At 26.9% G+C, this 20,770-nt stretch overlaps 1 protein-coding gene across 5 annotated transcripts in view; it reads right to left on the bottom strand.

Moving 5' to 3' along the window:
* Window positions 1–208: 208 nt before the first annotated feature.
* The window catches only part of cpo (couch potato), a 41,776-nt gene continuing 21,214 nt past the window's right edge, over window positions 209–20,770 (bottom strand). The window contains exons 7-8 of one of the 5 annotated variants that reach the window (XM_067051049.1): window positions 17,611–17,667; window positions 209–4,005 (exon numbers count right to left, since the gene is read on the bottom strand). In XM_067051049.1, the coding sequence (XP_066907150.1) occupies window positions 17,631–17,667 (37 nt within the window). In that variant the 3' untranslated portion in view covers window positions 209–4,005; window positions 17,611–17,630. Of the gene's footprint in view, window positions 4,006–5,448; window positions 5,504–10,589; window positions 10,672–17,610; window positions 17,668–20,770 lie in introns of all 5 variants that reach the window. The other 4 variants (XM_067051048.1, XM_024360811.2, XM_067051050.1 and 1 more) reach the window with 4 other exon arrangements.

Raw genomic sequence — 20,770 nt, 5'->3', positions numbered from 1 at the left:
GACGAAAGAATAAAACATTTCTTTTCAAGGCATCTGTAGACATTCTTTCAAACTGTAGGCTTTTTGTAATAAGAAAATAGTAGGGCTGATTTACTTCTAGTGTGAGCAAAAATCAATTTTAGAGATCTAACTAAATGTTTGACAAATTTGGATAATGTTATGTAGGATAGTGCAAGGATATACAAATTGCTGATAAAAAATACATGGATCATTCATTCATCTTTTTTTTTGAAGATTTTATTTCAAAAACATGTACATCATCTTTACAATTTAATATGATTTAAGATGTTGACAAATGTAATTATATTAAGGTATAGGCTTTGTTAATGCCAAACAGCAAAGCAACACACTGCTTAAGATTGTTTCAAATAAAACATATTATGTAATTCATAAACTACCAAACACTTTTAATTTTGTGCCATAATGGACTGTACCATTTCTCCTATATTTAGTTTTCTATATGGTAAAGCTATGACTTATTACATTCATTATAATATATTATTAACTTGCTAAGATTTAAGAATGTTACACTTTATATGGGGGCACAAGTCATGATATGTTTCGATTATGGTGTTTTTTTATTCATCTATGACCTGTTGTGCTATTTTAAATAAAGAAGGCTAGAGACATTAATGTCTACCATTCATCACAAATATACCGCACAGTCAAGGCCATAGACTTTATGAATCCTTGAACACCCAACAAGGTTGGTAAGCTACAGATTGCAGAGCAGAGCTAGATTCAAGCATCTATTTACTTTTTTTTTTTTTAGCAATTATTCAACATTGTATTGCATTATCAATTAATATTTCAAAAGAGGCAAGTTATATTAAAATACAATGCAATCTGTAGGTATAATCCTTTGCCAATGTAGCAGTCCATTACTAATAATTTTTATTTACAACATAGAGTTATTCTAATAATGACCCACATCCCACGCTGTCACAAAATCAAAATTACAGACTGATTCATATAACAAATACTCAATTTGAAATAATAAATAAATAAATATAAATTTATTGAATAGATAGTATAATCAATATTGTTAGATATTATAATTATTACATAATCAATATAAAGATAGTACTTGACTTAGAATTGGTTAATCACAAACAGCGTGAGTTGGACTCATCTCTGATTCATTGACTTTTCTACTTTTCACAACAAAAGACAATTAGCTAAATATAAACATTTATAGATCCTAGCCTAATTCTGATATGTACGTTTGTCTGATGTGCATTATCTCCTTTCAAAAGATAATGCCCCTGTAGCATTTGAGCTGAATTTTTAAAAATGTTAATTTGTCTTAAAATTGTTGCATGTTAATTCTCAATGACATGCAAACATTAATGGACGGATAAATTCCACAGAGCTGTCTATACCCCTATCTTGTTCTAACTCGTACCAACAAAATCTTTTTACTTTCTTATTTATCATTGATTGTCATTTTAACATGAATATATATTTTTCTTGTAAAAATGGTGCAATAAATTTAATGTGCAAATATCTCAAAATTTTCAGCAACAAAATGTATATAAATATAATATAGACGGTTTTGTTTGGTCTGAGTAAACAAGGCACAGTATAGCCGAGTGCTCTGTGTACAAAATATGGCTAAAAGCATAGTTCGCAAAGTTCTCTAAGACATCGCAATAAAATGGATTAGCCTATGCAATGTCAAGCATGTTAAACAGCCAAAAATAACTTTACCATCGACCTGCTATTATTAACAGTATAAATCTTAATTATATCCTACATTTTTTTTTTTTTCTGACATCACATAAGACATACACACAAAAAGCAAAGTTTAAACTATATAACTATTATACTAAAATCTACGATAAATATATTTGGTTAACATCATAACCTTAAATTTAAATAGAATACAACAAGTTAACTAAAGACTCTTTGGGAGGTAAACATGTACATATTATCGGATTTTTTATGTTAAAGCAATGATGCCTCAACAAAATCTTTGGTAATACGAATATTTCATGAATAAAAAATAATTATATAACAATGGGTCTTTAAAGCTCCCAATGTAACAAAATATATTATTTTTATCATACATGAAAACGATATATTAACCTAAATTACATAAATATTTTAAATTTCTTCTAGAAAAAAGGGGCATTTCAAAAGTATGAGCCTCGATTCTGCCTCTCAGAACCAAAATTTCTAAAAGTTAATGTTCGTTAAATGTTTAGAAATAGTTATCAAAATTCTAATAATTTTTGGGTCTTATACCACTGTATATTATCATTAACTATTGGAATGTATTTCGACAGACCCGGTAAGGCAGCTAGTGAAACAAACAAGAATTTTTCAATAATTTTTAACAAATCATATACTAAAGAATTATCTTCTAATGCTTTTATAAAGCAAAATATAATGTATGCATTTGTTAGTTTTCTAAACTTATAAATCCTACTATACAATCAATTTACACATATAGCAAAATAAATAACTTGCAACTGAACTATACTTGCAATTAGTACCTACAAAATCATCCGTAAAACTAATTAGAATTATTTACATCATTTTATTACAACAATCTAAACTGATACTTTGGTCTTGCTGCATTTTTACCTCAAGGTATTCTGCACATTAAATAATGAAGAAAATTAGAAATAACTTCAGTCTCCTAGAGTTAAAAAAAAAAAAAAAAAGGAAAAAGAAAAAATAACTAAAATACATAGAGGCATCCCAATCATAATATAAATAAAGCCATTTACTTCAAGCTAAATAGATAGAAAAAATATTTGCATAGAATGATATTCATTTTAGCATTTAAAAAATTCTTGTCTAAAATAATTTTTAAGAAGATAAAATGCGCTTTTTTTTTTTTGCTTTTTTTTAAGTACACACGTACAATAAGAAAGTAAATAACTATATACAATATTATAGTCGCAATTTGTTCATATCAATATTCTTATTGATATGATCTGATATGTATGGACCTTGATATATATAATTTACATTAATATTATTTGAATTTTATTGCTATAATAAGATTTATTTTATCAATTGCAAAATAATTTTTAGAAATATGAAAAACAATATGCTCAGTGTTATACAATTATCTTCTTATACACAAATAATATATATATTAAATTTATATATATTTATATATATAGATTTATTTATATCTATTATAAAGATTTAAGGAAAGGGCACTGTAAACGATGCTTAAGTTAATCTACTTTTACATTAGAAAACCATTTTACCTCCCTCCCAAGAAAATAAAACAATATAGAAATTTGCTATATTTTCCAGATAAGAATATTACTACAACTTCACCTAATGCTACAAGTTTATTAATTATTAATTAATCAGAAATATTGCATTATCAATATCTACTCATATAGTACATAAAAATGACACAACTATTAAATCAGTTATAAATAGTACAGGCCTCAGTTTTTGTAATCAAAATCAGTAGTACTAATATTTCTGGTTATAGCCATCGACCGAATTACCATATCTTAAATAGCAATCAAAGGGCACCTTTGGTATTTTTATTTTTAGATTTTTTTTTTGTTTTTGTTCTTTTTTTTTTGAAGAGGGCAATTGAACAAGCATGGAGTCCATCATGATTTCATGCTTTGAACTGTTACAGAAAAATATATTTTAAAAACATTTACACTAAAAAGTATAGAAACTTATAAAAAAATGAATTTTTTTTTCTTTTCATTTTACTATCTCAGATAAATCTTATTGTCTATCTTGGTCCAATATATATTTGTATTTATAATAAACAATATAAAAATAATTTAACAAAAACAATAAGTGGAAATATGCAATTTGGGTGTAGTTAGAAATATATCCTAGCCAAGATAAACTTTAAAAAGGCAAGATGAAGGTGAATCCATGTTTGCATTGCCCTGCTAGCCTTGCACCGGTTCGACGGTCCCTCTCTCCCAATGTCAGGTATTAGCAATGTGTTGTGCTGATGGCATGTAATTGTAATTAAACCTGTCCATTTTCTTCGATCCTACTGGATCCCTGCAATTAAAGAGGTACATTTAATTACAAAATTAAAACATTTTGGAGAAAATAAAGAGAAGGCATTAATATAATGCCATTATCTGCAAAAAAGAAATTAATAAGTTAAACAAGTTTATCTTCTTTGGAATATTTTTTAAAAGTTTTAAACCAAGAAGGTTTTGGCTGGTCTTATAATTTTCAAAACATAGAATTTATATTATTCTCGGAACAATTAAAATTAATGAAACTCATATAGATTAAAATATACCGAATAGGATGCAGGTAGCAGATTTGTATCACGTGATACAATAGTAAAGTCCTCATATGTTTATTTCAAATTCTGAGAACAGGTTCAATAATGATTCATTTAATTCACTTTATGCCTAAATTATCCCTAAATAGAAAAATTGTGATGAAATTAATGAATAGATTTGAAAACTATAAAAAATCTGAACAAGAAATAATATATTGTGTATGTAAATTAAAAGGATAGGGAGAGAGAAAAAATAGTGTGCGTTGTGACAAAGATTACAAAAAAACAAAGAAAGAAAAGTATTCAACATAGTATAAGCATTCATTATACTAGGAAAATTGAGAAAATAATGCTAATAAACCAGAATATCCTTATAAATGAAATAAAACTAACTAAATAAATGGGCTGCCACTGTATCTAAAATTAATATGCATTAAAAGACAAAAAATATTGCAACCCTTTTCCGATATATTGAAAACCCTTTTGTTCAATCGAGTATTCCATGTTTAAAACCAATTTAAAATCTATTACTACTGAGTCAATGTGCACAAGGTTATTATTTTAAATTTTTTATGATGAATATGAATTATTTAGTTGGGATATATAAAAATTTCTTTATTACTTTAATGTTTCAATTTATTTATTTTGTATTGTTATCAGTTTTGAGTGACAAATGTATACTTAGAAGTTAACATTAATAAATAATACATATTTTACTTTATTTATCTTTAAAATTTGAAAATCTGGTAAAGATAAAAAAATAAAAATAAAAATTAAGTTAAATATTATAAGCCCATAAAATGATATGAATAAACAGCAACTTTATTAATTTTATTATTAACCTAAAACTAAAAAATATGGTAATATAAGAAAAAACATAAAAACTATCTAAAAGGTTATGATGTACTGAAATTTTTTATTTATTTATTATTATTATTTATTTGTGTAGAGAAAAAATATATATGTATGTACACAAAAGACTGATGGGACTAACTTGTTAATAGATGTTTGTGTATGATAATATTCCACAAAAATTATTGAAAAATTTCAAAGTGAAACATAGTAAAAAAAAAAATTAAGCAAAAGTGTGTAGTATGAGAAACTTAATAATTATGTTGCATTTTATGTAATGACAACAACCAGTTCTCATGATCTATCAAACGAGGAGCATCATGATCCAACCACCCAAACAATAGAAAGGTACTCACATAAAAGATGGCAGAACTAGAAGTGGATCAAATGAATCATCTCCAATCTCCATACCTGAGATATACAGTTACACAAATAAATTAAAGTAAAGTGAAAAACACAAAAACGACCAGCAAAAACCTTTCTTAAAGTAATTATCAAGTGAAATAGTTATAATAATTAAATTAAAATATTAAAAAATCTAATTTTAGATATGCATATAATATAAATATAGATTATAGTCAATTCAAGCATATGCTAGATAAGTAAAATATAACATATAATCAAACATTTAAAATCATGCATTCATAATAAATGTTGAATACATGCACCAGAATAATGTTAACAATTCACTATTCACTATAAAAAAAAAAAAATAATGACATAACATAATATGAAAATATTTTCAATTCACATTGAGCAGAACCTCCTGTTAAATTAACTGAAAACAAAAATCAAAAGAAAAAAAACGCATTAAAAATTCTTTTATTTCCAAATTTCTTATTAAAAGCGAAAAAAAAAATAAAAAACTTTTAAGAAATAAACATCAACATTATCAATAACATAATATGCTATTGTCGTATCTGGTTACATAATTATAATGAACATTCAACAACAAGCACATTTTAATAATAATAAACTGAATAAGATATGAGTAACTAAAGGAATTGTTTATGGGAGTACAAAAAGTCAGATAAATATAACAAAAATATAAATAAACAGAAAATACATCATGCTTAAATAAAAAAGTATATATTTCTGTCTAATGTTTAGTTTAAAATAATTGCAGAATTAACAAAAAAAAAAAAGGTAGTTGAAAACAATTGTTAAATGTATTTGAAGTAACAAAGTATTAGTACTTAATTCAGAAGACTTTTGATTTTACTGATAAAAAAACATACTTTTAAGATTTTTTTCTTTTTAAATCAAAATCAAAATTATGTACACGGTTCTTACATTAAATAGGGTGAATCAGTTCACATAAAAAAAATTACCACGATCATTTCAGGCAAAAAAATATTATATTGACTGTTTATTCATGTTTTACTAAATTATGAAGTATTGAAATTACTACAACATAAAGTAAGTATTTAATGAGGTAGGTGCTCAAGAAAATATATTTATATATATTCACAATAATCTTAACACTCTGGTATGATCTTATTTAACAGACTACTGAAAGTTCATCTATTGCAGCATATAAGTAAAACTAACAAGGTTTTGACTGGATCAGTATTTTTAGTTTGATTTTCTCATAAAAGAAATTTGTAAATTATTTTCAAATGTTAATAATAAATTCAAATAAGGTTTGAAATAAATTATTGTGAATGTTGAATCTACAAGAATAAAAAAACCTAAAATTTCAGTATTTTGCATATTAAAAAAAATCTTATATCATAAAACTCTTTGATCGTTAAATATCAATTAATGTTATTTAATATAATATTAAAATGGTAACTTTTCATTCTAAACTGATACACCCTACAAAGGTAATTTAAACAGAGTATCAAAAATTTAAGATTTTAATTAGGTATATTTCATTTAAAATATTACCTATGATCATGTATTTTATTTATACATCCAGATAAATTCTGCTGTTGATTTAAATTTTTTTATATTATTGAAAGATGTTCCTTGTAAGTCAGCACAAGCTGCTTTTGGATAGAAGATTGATACTTTGTTAATAGCCTCTATTAAACCTAATGAACTTCAACATCTACAAACCAGGGCTTCGAACCACTACCAAACTGAAAATAAAAATATAACTGTTTCTAAAACTAATTAATTCATTTTTCTCAAAAAAGACCATTGACAGCGACAAGGAGCAGGAGCCACAGCAAGTAACACAAAAATAGTTTGAAAAGGGCCTGGATTGGGAAATTCTAATCATTCAATATTGTTCTTCTTCCTTCCCCTCCCTCTTCTCCAATGGTCCATTAACGCTAAATTAACAAACCAATAAAACTATATAAAGCCATAATGTCATAGCCTTTAAGGTGATCTATTAGCATCTTATAAGAGTAGATTTCAGGTGGTATAATAAGTCAGGAAAGGGAACAGTCATACAGTTGGATTGAGTAAAGATTCAACTGGTTTAAGGAGTACAAGTGTCTTATATAATATCTAGCCATTAACTGTTTCATAGAAAAGAAAAGAAGCTCCCCAGAATATAAACACTATTAGCACCCCTAATGGCAAATAATAAAACCTTACTTCTGCAAGCGACCTCTGTGGAGAGAAGAGATAGACTAAGGGGCATGAGAGAGCCATTTTCCCACAGCAAAATCTTATTTCTTTTTTCCATTGAAAATCACCTCACCACAGTAGAACATAGAAGGCATGGCTCCCTGGTAATCTAAGAGAAGGCTAGGGAGCAAGAGGAGAAGAGATCAAGGGAGTAGAGACAGCCAACGATCCAATACCATCAATGACATACCTGAGTATGTTCGGATTCAAGTCATTAGCAGTCTAATCAGAAATGATTTCTGTTGGCCAAACCCTCCACCACCCACCAACTAACATGTTGTAAATTATACAAAATATTTTTTTCTTCAATTGATGTTAATTTTCTTTCCATTAATTTCTCAAATACAGTCCACTTTATTTGGCTATTAAGCCCAACCAGCATTCTAAAGTGGAGTTACGCCTGACCCTAAGTTAGTTTTTGTGACCATTTTTTGGTTAAATTAAAACTTCATACATTAACACAACACTTACTTCTCAATTCTTCACTATTTGACAGTTTTTTCTAACAGCTCTGGATATAACATAAAATAAATAACAAAACAAAATACTTTATATCGTAATATTTTATTAGGCCATGAGAAAGAGCTTTTAGATTTTAACTTCAAAGACATTTCCCAATGTTATAAGTCATATGTAGACAGATTATATATTTTTTAAGAAAACCGGAAATGAACTTTTTTTCTCCAAAAAAGAATGAAAATCATAAATAGAATGGTAAAAAATCATGGTCGAAGCCCTGTCAGAAGCTAGTCAACACATGTCTAAGATCGTAGTTTATTACTTAACACTTAACATTAATTTACTTTTCATTAGATTTTAGTAACTTCATTAAAACAAGTATCTAAATAAGTCAAAAGTCAGCTGAACAGTAGTCCTTAAGTGAATTTTGGTGCTTTGAACTATATGGAGTTATGTCACATAATTGTGATGTGTTTTATGTCAATGGGAAGAGATAATTGATGAAATAAATAAATAAAGAATCTAATGACATGGCTGATATATTGAGCCTGTACCTCAGACATTTTGGTTTTGGCGTACTCAATGCGAATGGCACCACGATCTGAAGACAAAAGGAAGGATCCCTGGAGGGCGGACATAGCTCCAGAGGCAGCCTTCACATCTTTGAACTCGACAAATGCAACTGGTTTACCACCTTTGGAGTGAAGCCGGAGGCGACCAAACCCTGGCACGCTACGCATATTTTGACGAAACCATGTCACAGTCTAACCCCTTTCTAAACGCACGCGCACCCCCTAAACTCTCTCCTCCCTATGTGATACTTTTTTAAGTACTAAGTTTCTAGTTTTATCTTATATATTTGTCAAGCAGACTCTCTCTTAATGGAAAAACTTTAGTTATGAATAAATAGAAAATAATTTAATTAAATGAAAAGTAGATAATTTATAAATAATTTTGAACATTTAACTTTCCCCTGTACAAAAAATGTTTTTGAAACTTAAATGAAGTTCAGTATTGTAAGAATTTAATTACTGTACTACATTTAATTAATGAATATAAAAAAAAATAAAATTTAATTCTTTTGGTGATTATATGTCATTAAAAAAATATCTTTTCATTACTTTACTGATGCATTTTAATTCTTCATTTTATATAGTTGAATATTTTATTTGATAATTTAAATTATTTTTAAATGATAAATTAACCATTTAGTCATATGAATAATTAATTGACATATGTAAATGATTTAGCTTAGTAAAATGAAATCAAAAGATTTCATGCTTGGTTCACTCAAGTTCAAATAAATAAATTCTCTTGATGGTTTAAATTTCACTGATCAATGAGAAAAACATTTCTGAAGCAGGAAGAATTTTTAAAAATAGTTTCTGTATCAATCATGATTTATACTTAATATAATTTTAAATTTCTAGAGAAAATTAGTTCAATTTTTTCAACTTTTCTGGTATTGATGATAGGAAACCTCAAATATAACATTTATTATATTATATTATTATACATATTATAATAAGAAATCATAACAATCTGGAAGATTATTAAACAGAACGTTTTAGTCACAATACAGGAATAGAATCGGGGGAAAATGATATAGGAATAGACCTACAACTTTTTCCTCCAGTATTTTTTAATTAGATCAACTGGATAGTGTGAAGTATTTAGACCAATTTATATAGGACATCCACTAATTTATATACTAACATTGTTAAGTTAAAATAATTGATGGTTTTTATCAAATTACTTTTATGTTTAAATTTGTATAATTAGTTTTTTATGTTGTTTAGTAAGCAGTGAATAAAATTAGACTGGTGAAATAACATTTTCCATAAACCACAAACACTAATCATGGCTCTTTTTATATATCTTTTTAAAATTTCAGCCATTAAATATCTATAAATTAAATCTGAAATTTATAATATCATATTTAAGGTTTAATTTTCAATTTCGATGATGGATATGGGGCTCATATGGCTTAAAACATGTTCTGAACTTCATGTAGAAGAGAGTTTCTAATAATCTATGTTAAATTTAAAATTTAATGATAGTATGAAATTCTGATGAGATTTCAACTTTTATGTAGGACTAAACCCTTTTCCAAATCTTTTATTTGTTTTTAATTGAAAAAAAAATTAAAAACAATAAACAAATTGATTTACTTCATAATTTTCATAAAAATAATTATTAAATTTCATCATAATTTATTTAAATAAAAACTGGAGAGAGTCTACTCAACTTATATTTTGAACGATCACAAACTGGTTTTTTATTCAAACAATAATCACTATCTGAAAAAATCTATAAAATTTAAATATTTAATAAAATTTAATAATTAAAAAAAATCTAAATCAGATATCCCTTAGATTTATATTATTTTATTTATTTTTAAATAATCAGTATTACTTTATTAGAGATAGTAATTTTTATCTCAAATTCAGTTTACCTCACAGGCTTGACAAAAACATGCTCCTCTTTTTCTCATCCAGTAAGATCACTTTTTCAAAAAAGATCGTATAAAGCTCCATCTACCCACATGAACTTATGTCAAAATGAAAATATATATGTTTTAAAATAAATTGATATCTTAATTATTTAAAATTGATATATTAACATGAATGTATTTAATTTCTAACAGTTAACTTATTTGATGTTGATTTTTTTTTAACTGAAAGAATATTCTCCTATGGGATAGTTGGTTAAGATAGAGAAAATAAACTGAAGTATATGCTTTAAAACTGTTTGTGTCAAGTTTGAATGTGATCATATCTCACTGCTACCAATCAAATCATATAAAATTAATTGATAATATAACAGTTTACATTTTACTATTTTAAAGCTGAATTATGATAAGATTTGATAATGATATCGAAGTATAGGGGAAAATCATTAAATTAGGATAAATTTAAATAATATTAATATTTTGTAAACTACGTGACATTTTAACAACTTTTTATTTAACGAAAAATAATTTGGTTCTGATGAAAAAAAATTCTGTTTACCATTCCATTATGGTCTAGTAAATATTATAAAATTCATAACTTTTATTTTATAATTTTGACAAATAATCTTTTTAAAGAGTTTTTTTATGTTTGGATTCATGAATGTATTTTTGAAATTATATATGTTCCTGATTATAACTTTTAAAATGACATGTCCTCTGTTTTAAATGTTTAAATTACAGATCCTCGGCCCCTGAGGTGGTTTTTCTCTGGAATCTTGTAAAAACAAGAGCATTACGACATAGATCTAGACAATAAGACATAGGTCTAAATAGCAACTCTGAAAGGTTGAATGAAGAAAACATCGACAGAAAGATAACTTGTATACCTAAGACTAAAGTCTGAATGATCAATTGATAAGGGAATCGGTTAAATTAAAGAACTCCTTTTATTTTGTTACTCTCAATTTTCAATGGTTTTACATATAAATGTAAATTTCTATGATTAAAAAATTTCACTAATTTGATTATTGAAAAAATCAATGTATATTTAACTGAACTCCAGTTTGTGAAAAAAAATTATCAGGAACTAGTATTTTTTATAAAATTTAGATTCCATATTGACAGATACTGATAATATTTAAGTTTATGATGAAAAAAAAAAAAAATTAAGAACCCTTTTCCCCTTTACATGTCTAAAAACTACCTTTTGAATAGGGTTTTCCTTCTAAAAAAATTTAGTTCTAAAAAAACTGCCAAAAAAGTATCTAAAAATGGTTTTTGAAATACTTAACAAAAGATCAATACCATAACAACCAGGCATTCCTTAACAACAGTTTCGAAATTATAAAAGCAGATTAAAAAAGTTAACACTTATCTGTGTTTTTCTTTCTTCACCACACCCCTTACTCAAATAACTTTTTCTTATGTAAAAAAGAGGTGAATATGCAGTAAAAGCTGTTTCTAAATTGTATAATTAGAATACTGGCCATATCAATGTCAGAAAAAAACAGCTAATAATTGTATAATAAGCCTATGATGAAATTATAACTAATAATTATTATTGTTATTCTGCTTTATACATTGTAAGAAGGATTCAACATGACCATGAATATGTTTAATTAATGAAATATTTAATGACTAATGACTTAGTTGAATATTCCATCAATTAATTAATCATTCAATCAAATGCTTTCATGTCACATTAAATCTTCAATCAAATATGGAAATAAATGACTTGAAGTCATTGATTTTAATGTGAAGAAAATGGTAAAATTATTAGCTGTTTATATATTTTACAAAAAGTAACCAAAATATTGTATTTTAGAAATTATAGAAAGAAAGTGAACATGAGACCAACTGAAGAAGATGTGGACTGATAAGAAAATCAAGCTTGGAAAGTGAAATAGGATGTTCTTCGAGTATATGAAAGGCAAACAATCAGGAAAAGTTATTTATCGAGGCTAAACCTCCATGTAACTTCTCAAAAAGAATATTTTTACAGATTCATCAAGTAGTTTAACCTTTTGTACACCATTAATACATTCTCAATATGAATTACTTTATAAAATGTAATATACCTTTTTTTAATAATTGTTTTTCAATTTTAAGAACAGGTTACTTCTTAATTCAAATAACTACTCATTTTAACCTCAGAAGGCAGGGCAGACCCCAATTCAAATCTTAATTAAAGTGATGAAGCGAGGGTCTTCTATTTAATGGGGTGTTAGAAGTGATGCTGACAAAATTAAACTTATATTTAGCAATGATTTTTCCAATGATTGTAAATTTTCTCTCAGCAAAAAATAATGCTTTGATTTTTTATTTTTAGAATAATGGTTATGAATCTCATATAATACTATTATCCACAACATTTCTCTATTGTATAGTAACACCTACTTCTGTATTGAACTATTCTCTTCTTTTTTTTTATTGCATTTTAACTCTTTCAAAAATTTCAAATATTAGTCAATAAATCACTGAAATAAATAAGTAAATAAATCAATCAAACGAAATTCTTGATTTATTATTCATCTTGATCAGTCTCTGGAAATGTATAACTAATTCAATCATTTGATTCGATAAACATTTTGATTAAATGAATCACCAATAATAACTAATCAGCATTAAAGTTGAAAATAAAATAAAATATAACAATTTAAAAAAAAAAATCCCATCTCATAAATAATACCAGTATCTATCAATTTCAAATAAAGCATGCTTTCAGGATTAATAATTAGAAAATGTTAATGAATAAGTCAGTTAAAACAACTATTCCAGAAATACAGCAACCAGAGACTAAATAAAAAATAAAAAAATTATCATTTAACAATAAGATGTATTCCATATTCAAAATTTCTAAAAGTAATTAAATGAATGAGTTAACAATATTCCTTCCAAAAGCAGTTAATTTACTATAAGTAAATTGAAACAATAATAATCCAACCCAAAGTTCTTTACATATTAGTCATTAGTCCAGTTACAGTTGAGAGTTAGTTAGCAATGAAGTGGTTAGTTTGGCAGCTTTTATATGCCTTAAGAAAATAAGATAAAAATAAAATGAGTGACTGGAAGTGAGAATAAGTGAGAGTAAAAGAGGTGCATGTATAGCTTACGATGCAAGCCGTTCCCCGAAATACTCTACTGTGAGACAGACTCTAGGGGGAGTGAGAGGAGGTGCGGTGTGTTTGCAGGGGTGAGTTAGTGCGATCAGTAGGTGGCGTGTTAATGTTTGAAGCTGGCATGCCTACGACTACTGTGCAATAAATTATTTCAGTATTTCAATGCCCTCAATTCTAATAAATATTCCAATAGTATTGAAATTTATGGAACAAAAAAAGGTAAAATATGAAGATGAATGAAATTCAATTATTTTAATGCCAAAAATCTTTCATTTAAATTTTTTCCCTATTATGAGCTTAATTTGAAATGATTTCAATATTTCCACAAGCTAATAAATAACTCAATTTTCCATCATGAATCTCGTAAATTTTCTTCTTAATAACAATTCAAGACAATGAAATTATTTCAAGTCAAATAATTAAAGATTTTAATGAAAATAATATTAAACCTAGCTATAGTATATTTAATTTAAAAAACTAAATTATGAGGACTTAGCTTGACAACTGTAGATATCACTTTTGATAATACAAACAAGCATTAATAATCGTTTAATTTAAATTCCATGAAATTTTATACTAAAAACACAGTTGTAAAAATATTAATTATTTGATTAGCTCAATATGATTCTGTGCCATGTGATATATTTAAGTAATAGTTATTGAATGACAAAATTCATTTCTATTAATTAACAGCTCATAATTTAATAAAATATATATAAATGTTAGGCATTGAAATAGCAGTTTACAAATTAAATGAAAATCAAAAGATTCTACGTGTCATGTGCACACGTGCGCACAAACATTAAAAAGTCACCATATAATTTTTTAAATAGCAAATAATAAAACTTTAAATCACAAAAAAATAACTTTAATATTGCCAGTAGTATTTTTATTTATTTTGTTTTGTGAATATACATACACGCACACGTACATAACACACATTATAATAAGAATATAAATGAATGTTAATGTAGTTTTAAAAATATTATTGAAGAACTTAAATCTAAATAACCATTCTAATACTCAATACTTTTTGAAAGTTTTAGTAAAAATGAGAAATATTGAGTTCTTTTTTTCATTTTCTGAGATTCTCATTTTTACTTTATTTTGAATCAAATTAACAAAAATCATTAAAACCTTTATGAACTAAAAATATAGGCAAAATCTTGAAGATTGGGCTTTCAAATCAACTTAGAAATTATATTAATTTTGTGTTTACACATTCATTACTGTCAGGCCTAGTTTACAATGTATTTAGTGCAAGGTACTTGGGAACTTTTCACTCCAACAATTAAGTAGCTAACTGGTTATGGATTCCTACAATTTGGAAACTTGAAACCATTACAACCAGATTAATTACTACTTTTTAGTGTTGTAGATAAATTTATGTATCACTATATTATTCTAAAGGCCCAATTGTGATATTATGCAAATATGTTATAACAAGAAGAGGTAATATTCTTAATTAAATTTGTTCAGAGTTATTGATGCATTTTAAGTTTTATACATGGACAACATATCAAAGAAAAAAAATGTAACTTCTCATTCAACAAGATAATACTGCCTGGAAAGTGACTAGTACTTTAGAATTGGCACTAAAACATGTAATCTAGACCTTAATGTCTGTACTATTTTGTCATTATATTAAAAACTCATTGGTACATTTTAAATACTAATTTATCATTATATTAAAAACTCATTGGTACATTTTAAATAAGCTAATTTTATTTTAATTTCAGCTATTTTTTTATCTTTCAATTTAGATTAACTTTAAAAGGTTTTCAATTAAATTTGCCAGTTTTCCAAATAATACTAAAATTAAAGAACCTATTATATTTATCTTAAAAAACAAAAAAAATAAATAATAGAAAGTGTATTCTCTCATTTTCAAATTATAGCACCAAAATACAGATGTCAAAGAAAAATTTCATCCAAAATTCAACAGGGCATATTATTTTATAATAAAATCACATCTAATGTATAGACCTGAAATCTGGATAAGAAAAATAGATTTTCTTCCTGTAAGTATTACTACTGTAGTCACAACAGGCTTCAGCCATTATTTGACCTTTATTAGGCAAAAATAACAATTAATATCTACCAACAATACAAAACTACACAAAAATCACCAATATAGTAAATAAATAAATTACAATGTGTTAAATAAATGAATTAAAAACTAATCACCTACCATATTTGAACAAAACTTCTTTAGCTGGTATTACACATTGCCTTTCAAAAGAAGATAACATTTCTAATTTCCTAACCAAATGGACTGCTCCCTCCATCCCGTGCTTAAGTTTATTACTTTTAATTTATAATCGGTACATTTCTCATAATTCATATTTTGAACATTTATTTTATTCTTAATTTTTATTTAGTTTATTGTTGTTGTTATTAATTGTTATTTTACCCTGATGTCAGTCAAATAAAAGCTGGAACCAGTTGCAGCAAAAGTGAAAATATTATTCTCTTTTTCTAACTATTTTCATATTGGTCTGTATGTTTTTTATTTTTAAGTCTATTTATAAGTCATCAAAATTTTAAAGTCTACAGATACTGTAATTATTTCTAATGGTTCTTAGTGATAGAAAATTTCAGAGTACAAACATAAAATTAAATATTTATGCAGAGAAGCTAATTACTGATTCCTAAGTGAAAAAGTCTAAGGTGCAACTTCAATTAGAAAAATGAAGTAAAATACCACATTGGATCTAATTACCATTTTGATGGAAATTGATTTCAATGAATTTTAAGTTATAACTATAAGTATGATTTTTTTTCAGCTTGAAGAACTTATGTATCATTTAGTTGCTAGTCAGTGATTCCTCAAAACTCCAGAAAAAAAAATTAATACTTCATCTAGAGACATCACAAAAGATGTCTTCATTGTTCAGTCAAAAAAATGTATACAGGTATTATAAAAAAATATGGTTGAGATGAGACGTCATAAGAATGATGTGTTGATTTTTTAAAATATTAAAATCATGTTGTGGATTTTTTCTGAGGAAGGCAGAGGGACAGCTTAAATGAAGATTTTTTAAATTTATGATTCATAAAAATGAAAAAGAGAAATTGTCCCATGGGTGGACTGATTGATTTAATAACTCAAATCATAACCTTTGTAATATTTCTTGGTATTTTACAGTGTTTTCTTAATTATTTAGAGCTCCAGTTCTTTGTATTTTTTAAAAAAATAATTATTGTAGTAGAATCAGAATAATGCAATATGAGAAAATATATTTTTTTTTCAATTCCAAAAAAAAAAATTATTTATTCCTAACAAAAATCCTAGAGTTAATTTCATATGAATTATAAAATTTGTTCACTAAACATGATTGATAGTGATCAACTCCTGTTTTTGATTAATTATAATTTTCCTCTCAAACAGTTCAGTATCAATTGAATCCACAAAAATATAAAGCCACACACATATATTAAGTGCAATAGTACTGAATGAAAAACATTTAAAGCATCATATTTGTACCAATTTGAGTGTTCACAGCCTGACCATATCTTAGTACACAATACTACAAATGAAACTACACCTGTGAAGAAATAATATTAAATAGAGAACATGTGTATAACAGTTGTGAATGGATTTGTGAGTAGGGGGTGAGAATTCCAAACTTTTTCCTCTGACGTTGTGACACAAGTGTTCTTAAGTTAACTGCGACAATTTTACAACACTGACTACTATGTGAATTGAAAACGTGTATTAGAGTATGTGTGCAAGTTTCACTACAAACACCAAAAGTGTGTCCACAAATCTGAAACCCTTATCAACAATTTTTATTGTATTTAAATTAACGTAACTCAAGTCTTTCATTATTGTTATATTTTATTATTTAAATAAAAATCTGATATCTCGTGTGGATAAGAGTTTGACACAACAGACTACTTACATAATAATACAATCACCTTCTCAACATGGAGTAGTCTGCCTTCTTGCTGGCAGGCTTCTACACAAACCATACCCTTTGTTAGGTGTATTAACTTCCAAAATCACATTTCCTTTTATGGTAAAATGAAAGTTCAAAATTAAATTTCCCATTTCTTATACCTCAGCTCACAAGATAAATCAAAAGAATAGAGTATTTTATTTCAGAGTTATAAAAAAATAGATTTTAACTAATGATAATTTTAACCCCAAATTAGGTTGTATGAGTATATTTTACTCCTCTCCATAATAATTATCACTTTGCTTTTTTTTTTTATAGTATAAGATCACCCTTCAATCTAATAACTTATTGGAATAAAATTTTATGTATTTTTTAGTATTTGAAATAGATAAATTATCAAATGGAATTAATCACAACTCCTTGGATATGGAATTAAGTCATCTCAGATTTAATAGGATTTGTATATGCTCAAAATCATTTTGAATGTTGAGTTAATCACTCAAAAACGTTCTATAATAATTAGAGATGAAGTAAATAAATGATTCTTTGATGCTTACTAACATACTCACTTTTTTTTTCTGCAATTTCTAGTTTAAAAAAATATTGAAAATTTAATGTATAACCCTGAGTGCATGAATAATTTTTAAAACCAACATAATTATTTATTCTATTGATGACTGTTTTAGAAATAGATGAAAAAATTAACTTAATTGAAATATGATCTACAAATGAAGAAAGCATTGATAGTGACTTCAAATATTTTCCAAATAAAATAGAAAGAGAAGGGTAAACAAATACAAAATAGATTAAAGTTCAACAAAAGCCAAAGAAAATAATAATGAACCATCTACTACTTTCATATTTAGCTGAGGGATCCCGACTGTGAAAAATAAAGAGATAGTATTTGGGGGCAATACATGAATTTACTGCATGATCTAAGTTTTTTACAAGGTAAAATGTAAAGGAGTAAAATTTATTCATTGCCACCTTGATAGAGCAATAACCTTTATAGGGTAGATTAAGAGGTTCAGAAAAAAAAAATATAGCAACTTTCATAAAAATCAATTGTGATTTTAGTGTTAATAGTAAGCAATGTCATGTGCATAAATCGTGTTTCATGTGAAATTTCCTTTGCTCTTATTGTATGTATAGCATTGGAAATAAATAAATTATAGCTTAATGGTTAAATAAAAATTAAAACAAATTATTGCTGAAGCTTGATAAAGGTAAATATCTATAGCGTCCTGACTAATAAATAATCCTACAGCACATTATTATTATAATAAATAACTCCATTATGGAACTTATTAATATTATCACATTAAGATTGATGATTTATAAAAATTTTATTATTAGTGTACAAAACTTATATCTTGGTCAATTATTCTTTGAGATAAATAAAAAATCTTACAAGTTATTAATATTTAGCTCAAAATCAGCATTAATATACCTAATGTCAATTATTAACCTTCTGATGGTCATGCCTTCAGCTCAAAATTACTGGATTGCCTGAGCATGTGCCACATACACAGCATAGATTTGAGGTCTTTTACTTGGAAAAACACAAAGTTTCGAATAAAGGGTGATAAAAGATCAAGACAAAGTTCACACAAATAAGTTTTATTATGAAAAAAAAAAGAATTTTTTAACCTTTCCAAACGTATCGGTTTTGACGACATTATGTTGACTTTGGGAGCCAAACAATCATTCTTTTGTTGTTCCCATTCAAAATGGATGCATTTTATCAGCAATCTGAATCTGATTGCATTTGAAATCGTCCACTCTCTACAACTTTTCCAAGTGCAGCTGATGAGCATATCGCTCCATCTTTTCTTTTGATGCCCTCTTCTTCTTTGAAGGTCAAATGGAGTCCATTCTGTACCAATTTTTGACCATCTGTCATCTTCTCATCTTCGCACCAAAGGAGATGCCCAGCCCATTTCCATTTGCTCAATCTTGTTACCTTTAGTGTGCTAGTGAGTCCTGTTTCTTTCCGTATCCAAGAATTTTTTATTCGATCCCTTTTACCCACATTCACAATGCTTCTTCCAATATTATGCAACACCTGTACTTTACTCTCCTGAGCTATAGTCAGTGACCACGCTTGGCATCTATAAGTGACCACTGGGCTAATGCAACTGTTGAAGACCTGCCTTTTAAGGTCAATACTTGTTTTTCTTTCATGAAATGCCTGAGGGACCAAAACGTATTCCAGCCAAGTGCCAATCTCCTCTGGATCTCCTTTGCTCCTCTATCCGTGAATGATATTAACTGACCCAGATAAATATTCTTTTCAACATATCCCAAATTATGGTTGTTAATTTCAAACTCATCTTTTATGCTATTTGTCATAAGTTTCGTCTTCTGGTAGTTCGGATAAAGACCAACCTCTTCACACTTAATGTTATCATAGTCGGTTACAAATTTAGCTGGGTCTTTGGTACCAGGAAGGTTTCTAAGAGGGTTATGTTCAGGACTTCTACTTTACGGAATGTGATTCTTTTGCCAAATCCAGGAACTTGCTACTTTTTTGTTCTTAATTTGTATTGCCTTAAAGTGATTCTTGGCCAATGGTTTGTCCTCCTCATCATCGTCACTCGATTCATAACTGACTTCAGACTCAGACTTTTCCTTGGGAACAAAAATATTGTAAATCTCGTCAGTATCACTAAAATTATTTCAAAAAATCTTTATCACCTGATTCCACAATATTTAATCACAGGACTACCATATAGATCCAAAGACGAATCAATCTCATTCATAATAAATTGAAAATTTTTGAAATAGTAATGTAGAAGGTTGCAGTTATGTAAGTCATACAAATTTCCATTCACAAGAGAATATCTCACAACAGCATTGTCAAAAGGGTAGTGAATTCTTTCCCATGTTGCAGCAGAAGATATGTGGTGGCCCCAACACTGCCACTTGGAACCCTAGTTGAACTTGGTAGCCAATGGAAAATGTATATGTGTCACATACCACCAGAAGGTTAATAGCCGTTCAATTATTTTAATAACAAAAATAGTAATATGGCCCCGTCTCAATTCCCTCAGTAGAAAACATATGAATTAGATTTTTTAAAGCATAATTCTCTGCTATAGTTAATGAATGTAAATGAGCAGTAATGAAATGTCATCGTATTTACTGAAATAAATATTCAATA

This window comes from Halyomorpha halys, unplaced genomic scaffold (assembly GCF_000696795.3).
Source record: "Halyomorpha halys isolate HHAL.00 unplaced genomic scaffold, Hhal_1.1 Scaffold187.1, whole genome shotgun sequence".
Classification (NCBI taxonomy): Eukaryota; Metazoa; Arthropoda; class Insecta; order Hemiptera; family Pentatomidae; genus Halyomorpha; species Halyomorpha halys.
Note: the sequence above shows the minus strand (reverse complement) of the source record. Positions and strands in the feature narration are given on the sequence as shown.